We start from the raw sequence: 19522 nt of genomic DNA on the forward strand, positions 1-19522 counted from the left end.
TTCAACTATCAAAGTTAAGTCCAAGTCCCTTCCACGTCAGGACCTGGTCATCCCGGGCAGTCTCCTATCCCAGTACTAACCAGCTCTTTTGAGGTGCATGGGTGCAGCGCTAATCTCCGTTTCCGTAGTCCTTGGCCTCTCGCCTGCACACCTAGTGGGGGGCGGGTCCTCTGGTAACCGTAAGAGTTTGACTCCCCATTCGCATCTGTATTGCAGCGTGCCTTGCCAGATGGCAGTAGGTACCATTTTTATGATGGTCTTTGGTATGACCCGACCGTGATTAGAACTCGCGATCTCCCGTTCGAGAGGCGGACGTGATGACCACTTTAGAATTGTATCTCTCAGTTCTCATCCAATTTCAGTTCTGATGGATGTTTTGGGTCGATCTTCCCTCGGGGAACAAAACTTGGTCCTTTGTCGATTTTCTTGCTGTTTGTTTACAACTTTTGTTTATTTTCAGTTAAATTGTACCTCCTGCCTCCTTCGGTTCTCAATGGATTTCAGTTCTGATTGTTTTATTTGAAAGAACCCGACCTTCTGCACAAAACTTGGTCATCGCGTTGCCAATTTTTTGCTCATAAATTAGTAAATTAGGTCACCTTCACACATTTTCTTCTGAGTAGAATTGTATCTCTTCTCTCATTTATCATGCAAATTCAGTTCTGATGGATGTTTTGGGTCGATCTTATTTCGGGGAACAATATTTCGTCCGTTGTTGATTTTCCTCTTGTAAACAATTAGTCAGGGAGGTCGGTCCTCTCTCACATTGTCACATTTCAGTTCTGTTTGATGGTTTGGTCGTCATGGTGGTTTTGATGGCAGGCCGGATGAGCGACTACGTCCCTGACGTTCTGGTTTACGACAAGGTCTACTTTATTACGAGTTATTATTTTTGTATGGAATTGAGAACCGAGTATCGAAGGTCACGATACGATCGTTCTAGTTATGATGTGTAACAGTAGCCAGTACATCATTTTGACTCCCATTACATACCAGAAGCTACACAAGTGGTCTCCCTCCGTACATGCCTCCGAGAAATTATCCTTAAGCAACACGAGTCCCCTGCGGATCTGCAGTCTGCTTCATCTTTCAGCTGCAGTTCATGCGAGATCATGTTAACACACTTGAAGGTAACTGCTGTGTTCTGCTTCTGGCATTACAAGAGCCGACTTTGCTGGCTGACGTCTGTAATGTGAGGAATGTTCCCAGATTACACTCCGGGCTATTAGACTCTGGATCATGGACCGGGATTTGAACTCCTGATGGGGTGAAACCTGCACCACTGTGGAGACCCTGAGGCATTTTTACTGTGTTGGGGAAACACACAAACAGAGAGAGAGAGAGAGAGATAGCTGATATACAGAGAATTCTGCCTCTCTGTCTGGCATCACTATGGAGACACGGTTCTTCTGCTCTCACCCGAGGGGAACCATTGGATAGATCAGTTGGAGTGCCATTGGTGGAAATGTTTTCCTGCTTTCCTTAACATTCTGAGAAGTGTGTGTGTGTGAGAGAGACCTGAAGCCTCGAGTTCACCCCGGTCATTTGGTTTATCTCTATCAGAAATCTACCGGGCTGCTGATGGAGCACCTCAAGGCCTTCATTCCTTTCATTGTTTTGCCTGAACTCGTTCCTTCTTGAGGTCTCCCAAACGATATCGCCTAATGAGTTGCTGCGGTCAGGTCAGAAGATTATCAGACAGTGGGAGGAGAAAAGATTTTGGGCACCAGGAGAGGATCCTGCTGTTTTTTTTTTTTTTTTTCCCCCCTTCTCTGGTTAAAAAAAACCTCACAGAATCTTTAAGGATCCATGAGGATTGTCCAAGACCTGCCAAAGATCCTTCAAGATAAGGCTCTTTTATAGGATCCTTAAAAGATCTTAGAAAGATCTTCATATGCAAAATCATTTGGAAAGATCCTCAAGGATTTGACAAAGATCCTCGTAATGATTCAACAAGGCTCTTTCGAAGCTCTTGCCAAGAATTTCAAAGATCCTTGAAGATCTTTTCAGGATCTTTGTTGAGATCCTCAACAGGATCCTCAAAGACCCTCGCAAATAACTTGACAGATCCTTGAAAGATTTTCACCAGGGTTGTTTGCAGGTCACAGGAATGATGATCTTTTCAGATGAACACTGTTCTTAGAGATTTTAGGATTTAAGGAGGCGAGCAGACGGATTTGTTTCTCTGTTGCTGATGCGATTTATTTATATATTCGCTCACAGCCAGTTCCCCATCCAATGAGCCAGAGTGTGTGTGTTGTGTATTTGGAAGTAATAATGTCTAAAAGCTTAAACACTCCTGGGATTGTAGCCAATAAAACATCAATCTTTCATTGTGCGCCAAGACACCAACATGCAATCGAGGTGCAATAACAGGCTAATGCAATCACCAGGCAAGATTTAATGCGTCATGCCGTAACGCTGAAGCAGGATTATTGGATACAGAATGTTTGGTAAACATTTTCCTTCCAAATTACAGCGTCAGTTTCTTCAATCGAAGGCAACACCATGACTCTCTTGTCATTACCGGTGTCGGTCCTGTCAAGGCTGAACTGCAGAATCAGAGTAACGAGCTTTCGAGGCAGCTTTGTCGTCTTGTCACCCTTTTTTTTTTTTTTCTGATTCGCCGCCTGTCTCCTGCTGAGTCTGTGCCAGTTTCTTTGTGCTCAGCCGACACACTTTCAGAGCCTGTTGCATCACCCTGGCTCTCCGCTGGAGAGCTTTTGTAGAGCCAGCAACATGCGATGATGCAAGCTGATCTTTCTGGAAAGCTTCTCGAGAAAGAAAGAAAGAAAGCTTTCGCCCTCTTTCTTTCTTATATTTTCACCTTGTGTCTCTGTTGTTCTTCATCCCAAACGCAATTGTTGTTTTTTTTTTTTTTTTTTAGTTTTTTTAAATAAAGAAAAGACACACAGTTTTATGTTTTGACGTGTCCTACATCCTGGAGGCTGTTTTTAGCAACACGCTTTCGTTGTGTCTTTTTTTTTTTTTTTTCCCTTGCCCAGCATGAAACGACGCACTAGGTCAGCGTGACATAACCAGCGCAGTGACTCACATCCTGAGCGCTCGCCTCGTTACGTCATGACAATAAGAGCACTGATCCTTTGTTCGCGCAGGACGCCCAGGCACGGATAGGGATTTGGCTGCAAGTCAGAATCCACAGCGTGCCTCGACGAAGGAAGTCGACTGAAAGGGAATGCGGATGTGGGAGTGTTGCACTCACTTCCGATCTCTCCACCAGAGCCAGATTTATGATTGTGATTTAAAAAATTGTGTGCAGCCTTTTTCTTTATCCAACAAATAAACCGTTTTAAAAGACTTCTCCAGGGGTTTCTTCTTGTTTATGGTGGGTTTTTCAAAGTGCCCGGAAATTTGAGTTTACGAGGTCCCCCCCCCTTCCTTCCCCCCACCCCCATGAAGCATCAGACACTGTCCTGACCACCATCCCCCATTTACTTACACACACACACACACACACACACACACACACACACACACACGGACAAGCGTGCTGCTTAGAAGGAGGGCCGAGCCACAGCTTTGATGTGGACACCTCCACCGCCGTTCCAACACTACTTTTTTTTTTTCCCCCAAAGCCTATCGTGCCACATGCTGCACCCCTGCACTTCCTGTCCCTGGAGCAGCCCAAATATAACTGCACATCTGGAGTGCTGATTGGAGCAGGCCTGCCTGTCCTGTCTGTCTGTCTCTAAGCATAATCAACCAGAGTTCTCCTGGCTGGCCCAGAGAAACTTTCAGGTCATGGGAGCCTGATCCTTCACATCGTTCAGCAAATCAAATCCATATCGTAGCGTGTTGACACAGGATACTGGCTTTTATTTGCTTTCCGTTCCATAAAATGGTGTTAATCTGAAAAATGAGTGTTAAAAACAAGGCTTTGGGTCCGTTTCAGTCAATCAATCATGACTCACTCCTTTTTTTTTTTTTTCTTCTCCTTCTTCCTCCACCACTGGAACTTTCAGCACCAGAACCAGAAGTGATTGCCTCCTCCTCCCCCCCCCCCCCCCCCCCCCCCCCGATGGCTATCAATCCAGTACCGCGAGTTGGCCTAGTGGTTAGTGTGTCCACGTCTCGAATGGGAGATCACGAGTTCTACTCGCAGTCGGGTCATACCAAAGACCATCATAAAAATGGTACCTACTACCGTCTGGCAAGGCACGCCGCAGTACAAATACGAGTGAGGAGTCAAACTCTTGCGGTTACCAGAGGGCCCGTCCCCAGCTGTAACCCTAGCTGTATAGGTGAGAGTCCGAGGGCTATGGCAACGGAGATCGGCGCTGCCCAATGCACCCGATTTGTGGCGCGAGAAGGACTTTAGACTTCACCAAGAGCTCCAGCTTTCACTACAGAGCCTGCTACGTTTCTTCAATCTGCTTAGTGTTCTTTCTTCACTGAAACAGTCTCTTATGGTGATGATACACGGGGCAACTTTTTGGGCAATGTTGCCGAGCAATGTTGCTGGCAACAGGCAACTAGGTGAGACACAGGGCAACTTTTCAGGGCAACTAACAATGGGCAACAACAGTTAGCAACGGCAGTTTACAGTTAGCTAAAAAAAATCGATGTCTTAATTGTTGCTGTGACCATTTAATCAAGCTGTCTGTTGTTTTTTTAGAGCTTTGGTGAGGTAAATTCCTCCATATAGAATATTAAAATAACTTACCGGCGTAAAAACAGATGAGGAGTCTCTCCATCTCTTCACTCCACTGACACTGAGCGGCCGCCATATTTGTTTGAAATTTCTGATCCGAACCTCACCGGAGGTCACATGACTCGATACTCGCGTTCTGATTGGCTTATCTCAAAAAGTTGCCAGAGATTATCAAAACCATTCAGAAAGAAACAATGTTGCCCAATCTCAATAGAAAAGAGTCAAAACGCAATTGCCCAGCAACATTGCTCGGCAACATTGCCCAAAAAGTTGCCCCGTGTATCATCACCATTAGACTGACGCAGTAAACACGCAATCACGTCTACTTATGACTAATTGTACCAACAAATTGTACCTTTTAAAGATCTTGAAGGGATCCTCCAGCGGATTTCTTCTTAAACTTATTTTAAAGCTAGACTCCCTTTCAGATTTTTCAAGCTGAGGTCATAAAAATAATTTTCCTCCGACATCCAGTTATTTTTGTTTAGTGGAGCGAAAGCTACTGAATTCGAATCACAAACTTCTGATTTTATTCGTTAAAAAAATTTAATGATTTTAGAGCCACATGGCCCTAAATTCTCCGCTATTTTTTTTTTCCTGCTTCACCATGATGCAATTCAAGATATAACATGATGCGTGATGCATCCCGTGGTGGGCTTTCCCCGTTCGCGCAATGCATTGTGGGATACAAATTTGAAACAGAAGAGAAAAATGGAGGACGCGAGTGCGAATGAAACGTGAAAGACCAACTACGGTAACGGAAAGTGAGAAGAAGACGTTGTTATATACGAAGGAAAGGAAACGCAGGACTATAATAATAACAATAATAGATTTAGCGCACTCCATGTTTCAGAGGTGCTCTTTCACTGTTTACAAGACATGTAACGATATATTGTGCACTTGTAAACTGCGATACACATTTATAACGATTTGAATCAATGAAATAAATTAATCGTGATTATTATTATCAGGCTGCGTAACCTCTTAATTTTTGCTCGCTGTAATTGCATTGTTTAGACAGCAGAGGGTGCACTAACATACAATAACGGGAATACGCATGACTTCACCGTCGGCGGAAGTAACGCAGCTTTAAAGCTAGACTCCCTTTCAGATTTTTCAAGTGTAGGTCATAAAAATAATTTTCCATGACACCCAATTATTTTTGTTTAGTGACCGAAAGCCACTGAATTCGAATCACAGACTTCCAATTTTATTATTATTATTTTTAAATAGAACAATTAATGAATTTAAAACCATGTGGCTGTAAATACTTCACTATTTTTTTTTCCTGCTTCACCATGAGCCAATTCAAGATACTACGTCATGCATCACGTGGTGGGCTTTCCCCGTTCACGCAAGGCATTGTGGGATACAAATTTGAAACAGGAGAGAAAAATGGAGGGCGTGAGTGTGCGAATGAAACGTGAAAGACTGACTACAGTAACGGAAAGAAAGCGAGAAGAAAAGACGTTATGTTATATATGAAGGGAAGGAAACGCAGGACCAAACTAATAAATATGGGCGCTCAGCGAGCACCTCGGTGTGATCAGCTGTTCGTTTAGCGACAGAATGATGGAACTGTCGGTGCACGCTCAAAGGGAAACCTGCGCACACACGGACTTCCTCTGTCTGCTTGACTGCACGATGAAGCGAGCAATTTCATGCACGTTATTTGCTTTAATCCCCTTAAATTAAATCACTTCCCAGCCACAGAACAGAACGGCCTGATATTTTGTCAGATATTACAGAAATAAATAAACATACATCACAATGACCACATTTCAGAGGGAACTCAATTTCACCGATTTTATGAAATCGAAAGGCCGTCTCGCTTAAAGTAAAAGTAGCCACGTATTTCAAAAATTAAACTTGAATTTTCGGGGACCAAATAGTGTTTGAGAAAATGAATTTTCTTTCGAATACTGGATGGGCTTCCTGCGGTGGTGATGTATGCGATGACGTCAGGTAGCGTCGTCTCAGCTTCGAGCAACTCACCTGCTTGTATTCTCCGTTTACATCGTAGTTTTGCTAGTTTTACAAGTATCCATTTTTAAATAAGTACGCCTCATTGCGTAGGATATAAATGCCACGATGATGCTAAAAAGAAAGCCCAAGCTGGAACTAGACTGCATTTCCACAGAGAAAATGCAAAGTGTGCTTGCTCAGCTGTAGCAGAAGCTCACTGGATCAGACATGAGACCTCACGCTGCAAAACCTTTTTTCCATGATCTACACAAAGCGTGTGTGTGTGTGTGGTTGCACGTTCTAAAATCTCGGTTTACAATGGCTCAACTCGCAGCGCAACATGGCACTTCTCATTCTAAAATCATTTATTAATTTATTTTAAAAAGACAATTTGGTCTCCGGGAATGAAAGTTTGATTTTTGAGATCTGCAACTACTTTTACTTCAAATAAGTTTGAGAATAAATCCGCTGGAGGATCTCTTTCAGATTGCGTGCCCTGAGCATTGATCTCTCAATCCAGTGATTAGATTTAGCTCTAAATATCAGGTACATTTCCTCCTTGAAATGCATTTCCCTTTCAAAGTTCAGAGTACGTGTGGATGTGAGGCGAGCTAATCACATTGCACCCTTTAAGATTCTGAAGCTCGTGACCAGAAAGGTGTCCAGAATGTGTCTGTGAGTTCTCGGCAGAGCATCTGTAGCTTCAGCGAAACACCGTAGCTCTAAAGGTATGTTTTTCTTGCCTGCCCAATATCGGCGCCAACAAGACCTAAAGGTACTTGGGGTAGGGCAGAATTTCTTGCTCAGCAGGTTCACATACAGCCTGACGTATGATGATCTTCTTTTGTATATTACTCAACCGGAAGCCACTATTGCAAAAATTTTAGAGAAAATCAATATATTTGGGACCTTCTCTGGGTATAGACCCTTTTCACTCACGTGACCTTCATAAATGCGACCGCCATTTTGGACATGAAGAAATAACGGTTTATGGCACAGACCCTTTCGGTTCTCGCTCCTCTAGCTGCTACAATGACTGCTTAGACTGCAACAATAATACCTAACACACATTTAAGTATCCGTCGTAAAGACGTGAAACTCGTCGAGTGACGAGTGTGTTCACTGATAAGCTAACACAATCTAAAAGTAGACATACCATCACACTGCCCTGGCGCTGTGTACAGTTTACCTTCTATGGTTTGTGCACTCACTATTTGCCATTACTTTCTCCAACCCAGTGTTCGAACTATGCCGATATTTTCGGGGGGGGGGGTCCCTTTTTTTCCCTTGGGGGGGGGGGGTGTGTGCTTGCGCTTGTCTCAGAGCGCGGCTCTCCAAACACATGAGAAGCCTATCTTATCACGCGGACTCCACACACGCATCGCGTCTGAAGTCATAACTCATCAGGGGAAATCGTGTCCGCATTGGCATGTTCAAAAAACAACCTCGCGTCAACAATGATACCACACGCAAGAAAAAAAAAACAGTCAGGCTACTCAACACATCTGATCCACAGCAGCACCAAAGCATCACTGGAAATCATGTCAACAGCCCATCTTCCATTTCAACACGCGTCAACAAACAAACGGCACCACAAACATGAACGAATCGGTCAGGCTACCGATTCCAAACCCACAGCAGACGAATAATTAAATGCATCTTAACTTAAAGCAGAATCGACCACAAAGGAAGTGTGTTGGCACTGTTGGCACACTTCCTTTCTACTAGTTTGTGTCCCCAACCTGGCAGCAGCAGTCGTTGTCATATCGGTTTATTTTATCTTTGATGTAAACACAACACTTCGGATATGCAAATGCTTCCCGTTACACACGATTGCTATGTCAATAAAAATCATTTTGCCAATATTTGAGACCATCCATCTTCTCCGTCGGTCAGCATCTGTCGGGATCCGATAAAATGATAAATCTTGCCTTGTGTGTTGATGGTTACTACATCCAGGTGCACAACAATATAATGGCATGATGGAAGTCTTGCTGAAAGTAAAAACTTTCTTTGATGGCTATATTCCTTTCGATGCTTCGCCGTCGTTCCTCGTTGTTGGCTGTGGTAGACTACTGGTAGTTCATGTCCAAAATGGCGGCCGCGTTTGTCGTGACGTCACGTGGGAAGGGTCTATAGGATAAATTGGAATAAGGGCGAACTAATGCCAATACATATGCGAGATGCCTCTTGGTTACAGACTCTCCCTTTCAAAATATCACTGGACAAATTTACATATTTGGGAATCCAAATTACGAAACACCACAATGTTATTCAACGCAAATTTTCCTCCATTACTGTCTGAACTACAGTCGAAAATACAATTTTGGAGGACTCTTCCAATATCACTACTGGGCAGAGTTATTAAAATGGTATTCCTACCCTAATTATTGTATTTATTTCAGAATATCCCAGTGTCTCTTACCAACTCCTTCTTTAAACAATTATGCCGCTTTTCCACTACAAACGCGGCTGAGTCGGGCTGAGCCGTGCCGTGCTGAGTCGAGCTGAGCGGGGCTGTTGGAGTTGCATTTCGACTACAACCGCGCTGAACCGTGCTGGTTGGAAGTGGGTGGACACATTGGGTGGAGTTAGCGAAAGTGGGTGGACGTCACGTGACGTCGTTAAGCGGCGCAAACAGTGACATCAGTGATCTTTTAAGCGGTAGTCTCACGACCCGAATAGTAAACAATAAACATGGAGGACATGGAGTCGTTAGTGTTGCTGGTCTTGGTTCTGTGGCTTGTTGTCACCGACAACGCCAACAGATACTGGCAAGAGCGTATAGATGAGGCGAGACGCATAAGGCTTCATAATTCTCGTAATTCTCCTTCTTCCGGGTTTACGGTGTTTACAGATCCCAGCGTGCTCGCGGGGCGTGTGTGGGCATGTGAGGACACTCCTCCTCACCAATCAGTGCACAGGGGAGTGTCTGCTCACGCCCCCAGCCTCACTCGGCACGGTTTGGCTCGCTTTAGCCCCACTCCAAAATGGTGCGAGTTTTAGGAGCCAAGCAGGGCTGAAGCGAGCCGAGTCGTGCTGTTTTTTGGTCGTCGAAACGCGAGCCGTGTCGGGCTGAAGCGAGCTGAAAAAGGGTAGTGGAAAAGGGCCATTAGACACGATTGTAAACCCCTTTTTGTGGGATTACAAAACACACAGAATTGGCAAGAGGCATCTCTGCAACTCTAAAGGAGAGGGGGGCCTTGCACTCCCAAATTTTCTATTTTACTATTGGGCTTCAAATATTATGATTATGACACACTGGTTAGATGACACAACATCTCCACCAAATTGGCTTAAGGGAATACGCCACCCCCAAGTGAAATTGAGTCAGTCCCTGCAGTCCCTAGAGTTGGATGAGTGAGCCAAAGCGTTTTGTAGCCGACCCAGCCATTGCCCTGATCTGGAAACGTCCCGGTTAGCTTTAGCTTAGCGTAGTCGCTGCAATCCGGCGTGTCCAGCTAGCATTGTCGTTGCAAAAGTGAATCAAGTAACTCAAGATTTTTTATAATTATTTCTCATGACCTGTACATTCACATCGAGTACACATATCAGTGCAAATTAACACGAAGGGATTTACTAGACCAATTTATATCTGGAACTATTTTCGGCCACAGCACAGGCAAAGCACCGCTGCAGGCGCAAAGACACCACGCAGCACCACAACTTCCGTCAATACACCAGTGTTACCAGGGAAACCAGGGTTTTCAGGTGCTGCGTGGTGTCTTTGCGCCTGCAGCGGTGCTTTGCCTGTGCTGTGGCCGAAAATAGTTCCAGATATAAATTGGTCTAGTAAATCCCTTCGTGTTAATTTGCACTGATATGTGTACTCGATGTGAATGTACAGGTCATGAGAAATAATTATAAAAAATCTTGAGTTATTTGATTCACTTTTGCAACGACATGCTAGCTGGACACGCCGGATTACAGCGACTACGCTAAAGCTAACCGGGGTGTTTCTAGATCAGGACAATGGCTGGGTCGGCTACAAAACGCTTTGGCTCACTCATCCAACTTGAGGGACTGCAGGGACTGACTCCGTTTCACTTGGGGGTGGCGTATTCCTTTAAGTTGGAACAAGACTGTAATCTGTAATGTCAACCCTACTGTAAGGGCTGTAATGTCAACCCTACTCGTTGGGAGCCATCCTTCTGTCTCCATCCGTTGTTGAAAAGTCTGTATATAAGAGCAGTATGGTGATCCACACCACTCTGCGCATTTGGAAAAAAAATTAGATCCCACTTTAACTTACCTCCCATATCCTATGTCCTACCCATTGTCGGAAACCCTGGTTTTCCACCATCTAATCTGGACTGTGCTTTTAAGCTTTGGAAAGGGGCGGGCATCCACACAATAGGAGACTTGTACATTGGAGATACATTTGCCTCTTTTGCACAACTACAGAGTAAATATAAGTTGCAAGGGATTGACCACCTTAGATATCTGCAAATAAGAGACTATGTAAGGAAACACCTACCAAATTTTGAGACCTTTGCAGGTTCTAGTCTAGATGGATGTCTCCGACTCGCATCATGCTCGGTTAAAGCAATATCTTACATATATAACACCTTACAGTCCTTTAGTCCAGTTGATTCCAACCAAATAAAATCGAAGTGGGAGGAAGAAACGGGCATTGTGATCTCCGACATAACATGGAAGGGGGGGTTGGAGCACGTCCATCGATGCTCTAATAATGAAAGACACTGCTTAATTCAATTTAAAATCCTACATCGTCTTCACTATCCCAAGGAGAGATTACATAAATTATATCCTGAGCTCTCCCCGATATGTGACAAATGCCTGTCAGCAGATGATACACTACTACATAGCTTTGTTGACTGTCCCAAAGTTCAGGCTTATTGGATCAATATTTTCAAGTCAATATCTGAAATACTTCAAATCCAATTGGAACCAGACCCACTAATTATCATTTTAGGAGCATCTGATGATGCTATGAAGTTGACCAACGCTCAGCAATGTTTCCTTTCCTACAGTCTTATTACTGCAAGGAGGTATGGAATCAATTTTGTGCCAAAATGTTCATACAAGACTTTTGAAATATCAAACGAAAACGACAAATCAAAATACAAAAAAGAACAAAAAGTCAATTTTTTTTAGACTGGCAAACAAATTATTCGTGTAATCGTGCAAAATATCAGTCTATTACTCTTCAGAAACCTTTTATTTTTGTTCCGCGTCTTTCTCAGTTTTGTTTGACGTCATTTATTTCGGTTGCGATTCCAGCTTTCTCGTTTGCGCTCCCTGACTTTTTGCTTGCAGTTTTGGCACAAACCTGACGTGTGGGTGGGCTGTCCAGGAATGCATTCCCATTGGCTAACTTGTGTTTGACTGACAGCTCCGCTCAGCCATTCCCTACTCGGATTCTGGCGGACTGTTTGACGAGTGAGCGATCCATTGACGGTAAACAAGGATCAAGTGGACTTCAGTGGCGACTATGATATTGAATTAATTCAACAAAGTGTAAATTCAATATCATAGTCGCCACTCAAACAGTCCGCCAGAATCCGAGTAGGGAATGGCTGAGCGTAGCTGTCAGTCAAACACAAGTTAGCCAATGGGAATGCATTCCTGGACAGCCCGCCCACACGTCAAGTTTGTGCCAAAACTGCAAGCAAAAAGTCAGGGAGCGCAAACGAGAAAGCTGGAATCGCAACCAAAATAAATGACGTCAAACAAAACTGAGAAAGACGCGGAACAAAAATAAAAGGTTTCTGAAGAATAATAGACTGATATTTTGCACGATTACACGAATAATTTGTTTGCCAGTCTAAAAAAATTGACTTTTTTTTTTTGTATTTTGATTTGTCGTTTTCGTTTGATATTTCAAAAGTATTGTATGAACATTTTGGCACAAAATTGCTTCCATAAGGAGGTTGCTTCTCATGCACTGGAAAGAGAAGGAGGCCCCTCCTACAAAGTTGTGGCTCAGTGATCTTATGAACACACTCCACCTAGAAAGAATACGATACACTCTTATGGACAAACTCCCCTACTTTGATAAGGTGTGGTCACCTCTAATTAAGTATCTGGCAAATTAAAATCATGGTTCACTTAATGTCAACAAGCTTGACGGAGGAATGGGGTGGGGCTGGGGAGAGTCGGGAATAGAACTCGGAGACTAAGTTAATGGAGAGTCTTTTTTTTTTTTAAATTGTTGTTCATGTTTTTTGTTTTCTTTTGTTCTATTGTGTTTTGGTCCTGTGGGTATTTTGTGTGTGCATGGGTGTTCATGGGGAAAAAAGGAAAAAGAGCAAATGATGAAACGTGCGTGTGAAAGATACGCGACATACTGTATGTATATACTGTATATATGTATACATTGCTCAAATAAAACATATTTGAAACACATACAGCCTGACGTCGTAAACCATCGACTTCGTTTCCTCGCCACAGCTCGTCAAACAAAAGTCTGGATAAAGATTGAATGCAGTGGTGGTGGTTTTTTTTTTTTTTTTTTTTTTTTTTGACCGTTATTAGATCTTGCTCTGAAATAGGGCTGGGCGATATGGCTGAAATCTGTATCACGATACAAGTGTTTCATATTGGTCGATATCGATAATTATTGAAACATTTTATGACCTATTTAAAATAAGGACCAGGAGGGAACAATACTAAATTCAAACATTTATTTTAAACTTGAACTTCCTCTGACAGCCAATAAGCAAGGAATGTCAACACGCATGTTCACTGTTACGATCACAACAAAAACTGAGCAGTTATCAATAATAAAGTGCTTAAAAAACTCATGTTATAAAAACATGAGCAAAGTGTTAAATGTAAACATATCAAAACCTGCTATGTGAGAAGGACCGTCATATTTTTAATTTTTTACTGCAAGTTTAGTGCAAAAAAAGTTCACCCTCTGGTGAATAACATTTAAAAACATAAATAAAAATATGCAGTGCTTTATAAACATAAAAGAAATTGAGCGAAACTGAGGTAGACTTAGACTATTCTTAAACTATTCAAGTATATTTTCATTGAAGGTTTAATAAAATAAAAATAGTGTTTTGTAAACATAGAAGAAATTAAAGTAAAACTGAGGTAGACTTAAGACTTTACATCTGTAACATCTGACCTTACTGACTTTATCCACAATTTCCTCGCTCGTTCCCGCACTCATCTTTCTTTTCTTGGCCACGCTGTTTCTGGAAAAAAATAAACACGACCACGAGACAATGAGATGGCGCAACCAAACGCAATACTGTTACATGATTGGCTATCAGCGTGTCACTCCCTATGCGTTGCTAGGCACCAGAGGACGAGTGCCTTTGCTCATGCAACCAAGCTTGCTTCGCAACAACAGTTGATTGAAAGCAGACCTAAACCAGAGAGGGCTCTGGCTAACGCTTGTTTCTTGAAAAAAAAAAAAAAGCATTCTATCGAAACGTTCTATCGAACGCATTTTCTATTGATATCAAGTATGTGTCTATCGCGATACGTATCGTTATCATTTTATCGCCCAGCCCTACTCTGAAAACATCAGTATCCTGGTGTTCAAAAAGTTTTCCCCCACCTTTTGAAAAGACTACACATCAAGATTCTGAAGCTTGTTGCCAGAAAAGTGTGCAAACGATATCCGGCACCGTGTGAGCTGCAGAGAATCTGCGGTTTCATATAGACAAAGAGAGTTCCAGTTGTACGTTTAATGGTACTCGGAAGGTCAGGCGTATACTTTTGATATGACGGAGTGTCATGTAATTTGTCATGTGGCGAACCATTACTGTCAGAGCTGGGACTTGAGCTCAGCCAAAACTTTGCCAGACACCAAAAAAAAAAAAGCAACAGGGTAAAGGATTTTGTAAGGGATTAGCGTCAGGCTGTCAGGTCGCTCCGTTGTGTGTAGCTGTCGATGTTGATTTTAAAAGTAACTCAGTAAATTACACAGGGAAATGAATACTTGAGTCTGAGTGAGAAATCCTGTAGCAAGCGTGCAGCGTGGAAGAAGGGTCTGGAGACAGAAATCTTAAGCCAGTATCTCACTGGGCTGCGACAGCTTGCGACAAATTGCGAACGTCATTCCCGAGAGTGTTTCAAAAGGGTCTTGAAACATCCGCGGGGCTTCTCAATTTCCTCGCATGAGTCGCAAAGTGTCGCTCCTTCGTCGCTGAAATTTTGAACGTATTCAAAAGATTAGTGCGACAACATTTCTCTCAAAATAGCTGCAAATGCGTCGCTGGTGTCACAAAGCCGTCGCGAACCCTTCTCAAGTCCGTTTCCGTGAAGCTTCCTCGACTTCCCTGCCTGCCGAGGGAAAGCCGGGCTGCGACAGCCTGCGACTAGTTGGAGACACAACAATTGCGGTAAAATGTGCGAATATCAATTCTGTGTGATTCCAAGTGAAAATTGTCACTAATTCGTATATTTTATCGCAACTGTTGTGTCTCCAACTAGTCACGGGCTGTCGCAGCCCAGTGAGATACTACCCTTAGTTTCTCGTTCGTTAGCCTGTGCTACTTGCTTTTGATAGATGGCACCGGCTTGACTGCTTGATTAGCATTCGCCAACGCTACTGATGAACGCTACACCGGCTGGAAGGGGACTTCACTGCCACGCTGACTCGTGGTTCAGCTCACGTTGGGGTTTGAGAAGGTTGAGGACGATAATTCTTTGGTTCCTCCCACTATAAATTAAAATCTGATTGGTTAATTCATCTGTCACTTCCTACATAAACATACACTGCCATGGGCTTCTGTCCCGCCAATGAAGTCCTAACCAATGAGTGAGCAGCTCTGAACTCTTCTCAGCCTAGAGATAACAAACAAACAAAAAATAATCTCACTGGATAACTCGATTTTAATGTTTTCAGGACCGTAACGCTTTAATTTCTGAAGCACATTTGATAGAAAATGAGGCCGAATTAGAAGAGAATAATTATGAAAGAAATTAAATCTAGCATTTGAAATGCTGATATGTTTGGGCTTCTCTGAAGGTCTAGAAGGTTCTGACGGTTCCCCTATGCATGATCCCAGGAAAAGTGACCAGTCTAAAGGCTATCTTGGTATTGGACATTTTTAGATTGTGAAGTTGTAGCTGTAAGTAATTTGACAATTAATGTCAAATGTTTATACCCCCAGTCCAAAGGAGGGGGATATAGTGCACTGCAAAAAATGGAAAACTAAATTTGAGGAGCAAATTATTTAATTATCTTGCTGCCTGGACAGATATTTTTACTTGATAAGACGTCTTGGAATAAGTTGGTTGCAATCTAGAACTAGGTTTTTTTTTTTTTTTTTTTTTTTTGCAGTGACCTCCGTCTGTCTGTATTTCTGTATCTCCATCTGTCCCGAAACACCCTTTCTCTCAGCAACCACAAATCACAACTGCTTGATATTTGGTACCAAACTTCAGCTTGGGGTTCGATACCGTGTATCCTGTTTTCAGGTCTGTCGCACATCGACTTCCTGTTTACCGACTGAATGTATTTACGAAACATAGTGTTGATTTGCAAAATTTTCATAACACTTTTCTCAGCAACTCCAAATCACAACTGCTTGATATTTGGTACCGAGCTTCAGCTTGGGGTTCTATACCGTGTTTACCGTTTTCAGGTCTGTCGCACATCGACTTCCTGTTTACCGACTGAATGTATTTACGAAACATATAGGTCGGATTTTGACGCCATTTCAAGAAGCAAAATGCTATTCGAAAATGGTAGTTTCCCAGGATGCTGTTTGAAATCCCTGGGGAGAGACGCTGCTCTTTACTTACCGGTACTTGTTTCAGGGTTAATTATTTGTTGAAGTCAACATTCATAATAAGCGTCCTGTTCCTTCGATCGCTTGTGTTCTGATAAGCGAGAGTGGGGGGGATACGTAAGTGAGCAGGAGCTCACAGTTGATCTTGTTTGTTTCTATTGTACGATCTGTAAAATGCTTGGTATATTGTATACTACATTGGAGTTGTAAATATTTCAGACGAATGCTCATGTACGTTCCATGTAAAACTAGCCACACATCATCCCTGGACTGTAATGAAGTGGTTTCACTTCCACATGTTCTAACATGACCGTTTCATGTCCATGTTCCAGTTGCGTTCAAGTTGAAGAACACCATGCAGTGGACATTGACGTTTATCACTGCCCGAGCTGTGAAGTTCCGCACGGACCCTCCCTGAGTAAGTCCTCTCTTCATGTCTCATGGCTCCTTCTCTTCCCTCTACCCCTCCTTCTTTCTTTATTGATTTCTTCTTTTCTGATTTAATCCCCAGTGATTTCCCAGCCCCTTGGGAGAAAGACATTATTAGGCTAATTAACCAGTATAATCATCAAATGGGGGTTGAGCCAGACCCTTGTTGGTTAAGAAGGTTGAGGGCTTTATGGTCCTTTGAACTGCTCCACTGAAGTGCCCTCATAACTCACGGACACTTAAGCACATGCCGTCCAGTTCAGCTGATAACGTTTCTGACGGCGATTTCTGTCGTAGCCCAGTCGAATCGAAATTAAAATGAATCACTTGTGATTTTAGAACAGAGTTTGCTTGAAAAGAAAAGCGATTTACCAGTGACTTTTATATTGTTTGTTTAATTTATAAAAGAACGACAAGTCGTATGTTTTAACGATTTGTAGTTGGATTTAATGTTGTGGAATGTCCACAAGACAAGTTAGTTTCCGTTATCTCTTGTTATAGCCGCAATAAACAGTTGTCCTCTCTCTCTCTCTCTCTCTCTCTCTCTCTCTCTCTCTCTCTCTCTGGAAAACCGGTCTGCGTAAAATCCACTATCCTGGAACACCTTTCCTGTTTTTGGAAACGTTTCAAAGCAGTGTAATTGTTACCGAGACCGACCCCAGCACCCCTTCATAAATGTTAAATTAAAATATTATTATTATTATTATTATTAAGTTCAATTTATATAGCACCTTTCTCAAAACCCAAGGTTGCTTTACAATTATGGGGGGAGTCCACCAAATAAAGGTCGGGATGTCATTCCAATGGTGTCGCAGCCACAGTCCAAAAGGCGCATGAAAACAAGTCCACGACACCGCCGGGCAACATCACTCCGAACACCGCGCCATGGATCCACAAAGCGAGCACAGCGCTCTGCGTGGCGATGTGTCTGGCATGTCCCAAACCACCTGCACAGCCACCGCAACGCCACCGAGCAACATCACTCAGAACATCATGCCAAGCACTAAAGCACCTCTGCACACAGTGCTTGACAACCACGATGTTAAAATGAGCAACAAGCTCACTGCAGTCCATAGCTGGGAGCACAGGCATCACCCACGGCGAACCAAGGCCTGGAGGGGACCAACGCCCAAAACTGGGTCCGGAGCTTCACCACAACCAGTGGACAAAACACTCAAACAAAAACAAACATCGGGGGCGTCGTGGCTCGGGTGGATGGGGCGCCGTGCCGGGGACCCGGGTTCGGTTCTGGCCCGGGGTCATTTCCCGGTCCCTCCCCGTCTCTCTCTCCTGCTCGTTTCCTGTCTCTGCACTGTCCTATCCAAATAAAGGTGAAAAAAAGCCCAAAAGATATCTTTAAAAAAAAATCAAACTACACAAACGCACAAAAGAGAAAATAAAATAAAAAGCTCCGGAGAGAAGCGGCAGCCAGAATGCACACAGCGTACTCTCAACCGGAAACGGAAAATCTCTCGTAGCCTAGTCGGGGGGAAAAAAACCTTCACCACATCAAAGGTTGCGCTTTTTCTTTGTGAAACAAGTTGACCTTTTTTATTTATTTATCATCAGTCTTAAAACATATAAATTGTCTACCATACAAGTCTCTATGAATGAGGTGCATTGATGCATGTGTCGCACCACAGGATTTTTGTACCAGATGGTCTGTTTACAGAATGCATAGAAACGGCGTTGAAAAACGCACGATGTTTTGCACCATTTTTTCCCTGGCTGATCCAGTAACGATCAGTGAATAATCACCTCAGCAGTGCCCCAACGGGATCCATTTACTACCAAGACAAGTATAGGTTTTCCTTCTGCCATAAAAATCAGCGAATGACACTTTTGATTTGCCATGAAAATGCGTCGATCATGCGAGCGCAATTTTCGCTCACCATTCGCTTGGTTGGCGCTAATAGTTCACCGCGTGTTTTCTTGACCTTCTGAGCAGCATTCTGTGGTCTGTTGCTCAACAAATCTTAGAAATTCGCCAATAATCTACAGTCGAGATTATGAAGCCATCAGCAGACAAGGTTCTGGATCATCTGTAGTCAGTGCCTGGAAAATTTTGAGTTGTGTGCACACGATTTACCCTTCCGAATTCGGAGTCCTGCGACCTCAACGCCCACAAGGGGGTGCTTCCTGGAATCACTCACTGATGGAAGGATGAACACGCCAGGCGGTCCAAACGCTCTGGCGATTCCTGTGGCCAATGCAGACACGCCCCCCCCATCCTCCCTGGAACCATCATCGGAGGTGCAGCCCCCCTGTCAGCCCTGGTTGTCCTCCTCCCTTGCTTGCCACCTGGATCTCCAGCAGGGAGCAAAGCGGTGCAGACGAGGACTGCGTACCCTCATCACCACAGTCCACAACAAATCCTTTCTGCAGGCTATGCCCTATGTCCTGCTATGTCCTTGCAGTAAGCACATGTCGTCATGTTAGAGTTACAGTAACTTCCCTTGGTCCAGTTTCACTTTGGTTTGGTTTGTTAATGCAGCAGGCATGACTCAAAATCCATAATCTGAGCACCTGGTATGAAAATCTGGTGGACTGACACGTACCCCTTTTCCACCAAATCAGTTCCAGGCCTGGTTCAGGGCCAGTGCTGGTGCTGGTTCACAACTTGTTCAACTTGCGAGCCAGCTGAGAACCAGTTTGCTTTTCCATAGCTCACGGTGCTAAGGGAAGACACGTCATTACGTCGCTGTATACGTCAGTTACGTCGCTACGTTTGCATAAA

At 43.5% G+C, this 19522-nt stretch overlaps 1 protein-coding gene across 2 annotated transcripts in view; it reads left to right on the top strand.

Annotated features, from left to right (window-relative positions):
• Positions 1–19522, top strand: part of kdm7ab (lysine (K)-specific demethylase 7Ab) — a 121890-nt gene that overhangs the window by 21987 nt on the left and 80381 nt on the right. For both annotated transcript variants that reach the window (XM_060928366.1, XM_060928367.1), the window contains exon 2: positions 16689–16774. In XM_060928366.1, the coding sequence (XP_060784349.1) occupies positions 16689–16774 (86 nt within the window). The remainder of the gene's footprint in view (positions 1–16688; positions 16775–19522) is intronic.

Source organism: Neoarius graeffei, chromosome 8 (genome assembly GCF_027579695.1).
Source record: "Neoarius graeffei isolate fNeoGra1 chromosome 8, fNeoGra1.pri, whole genome shotgun sequence".
NCBI classification, from domain to species: domain Eukaryota; kingdom Metazoa; phylum Chordata; class Actinopteri; order Siluriformes; family Ariidae; genus Neoarius; species Neoarius graeffei.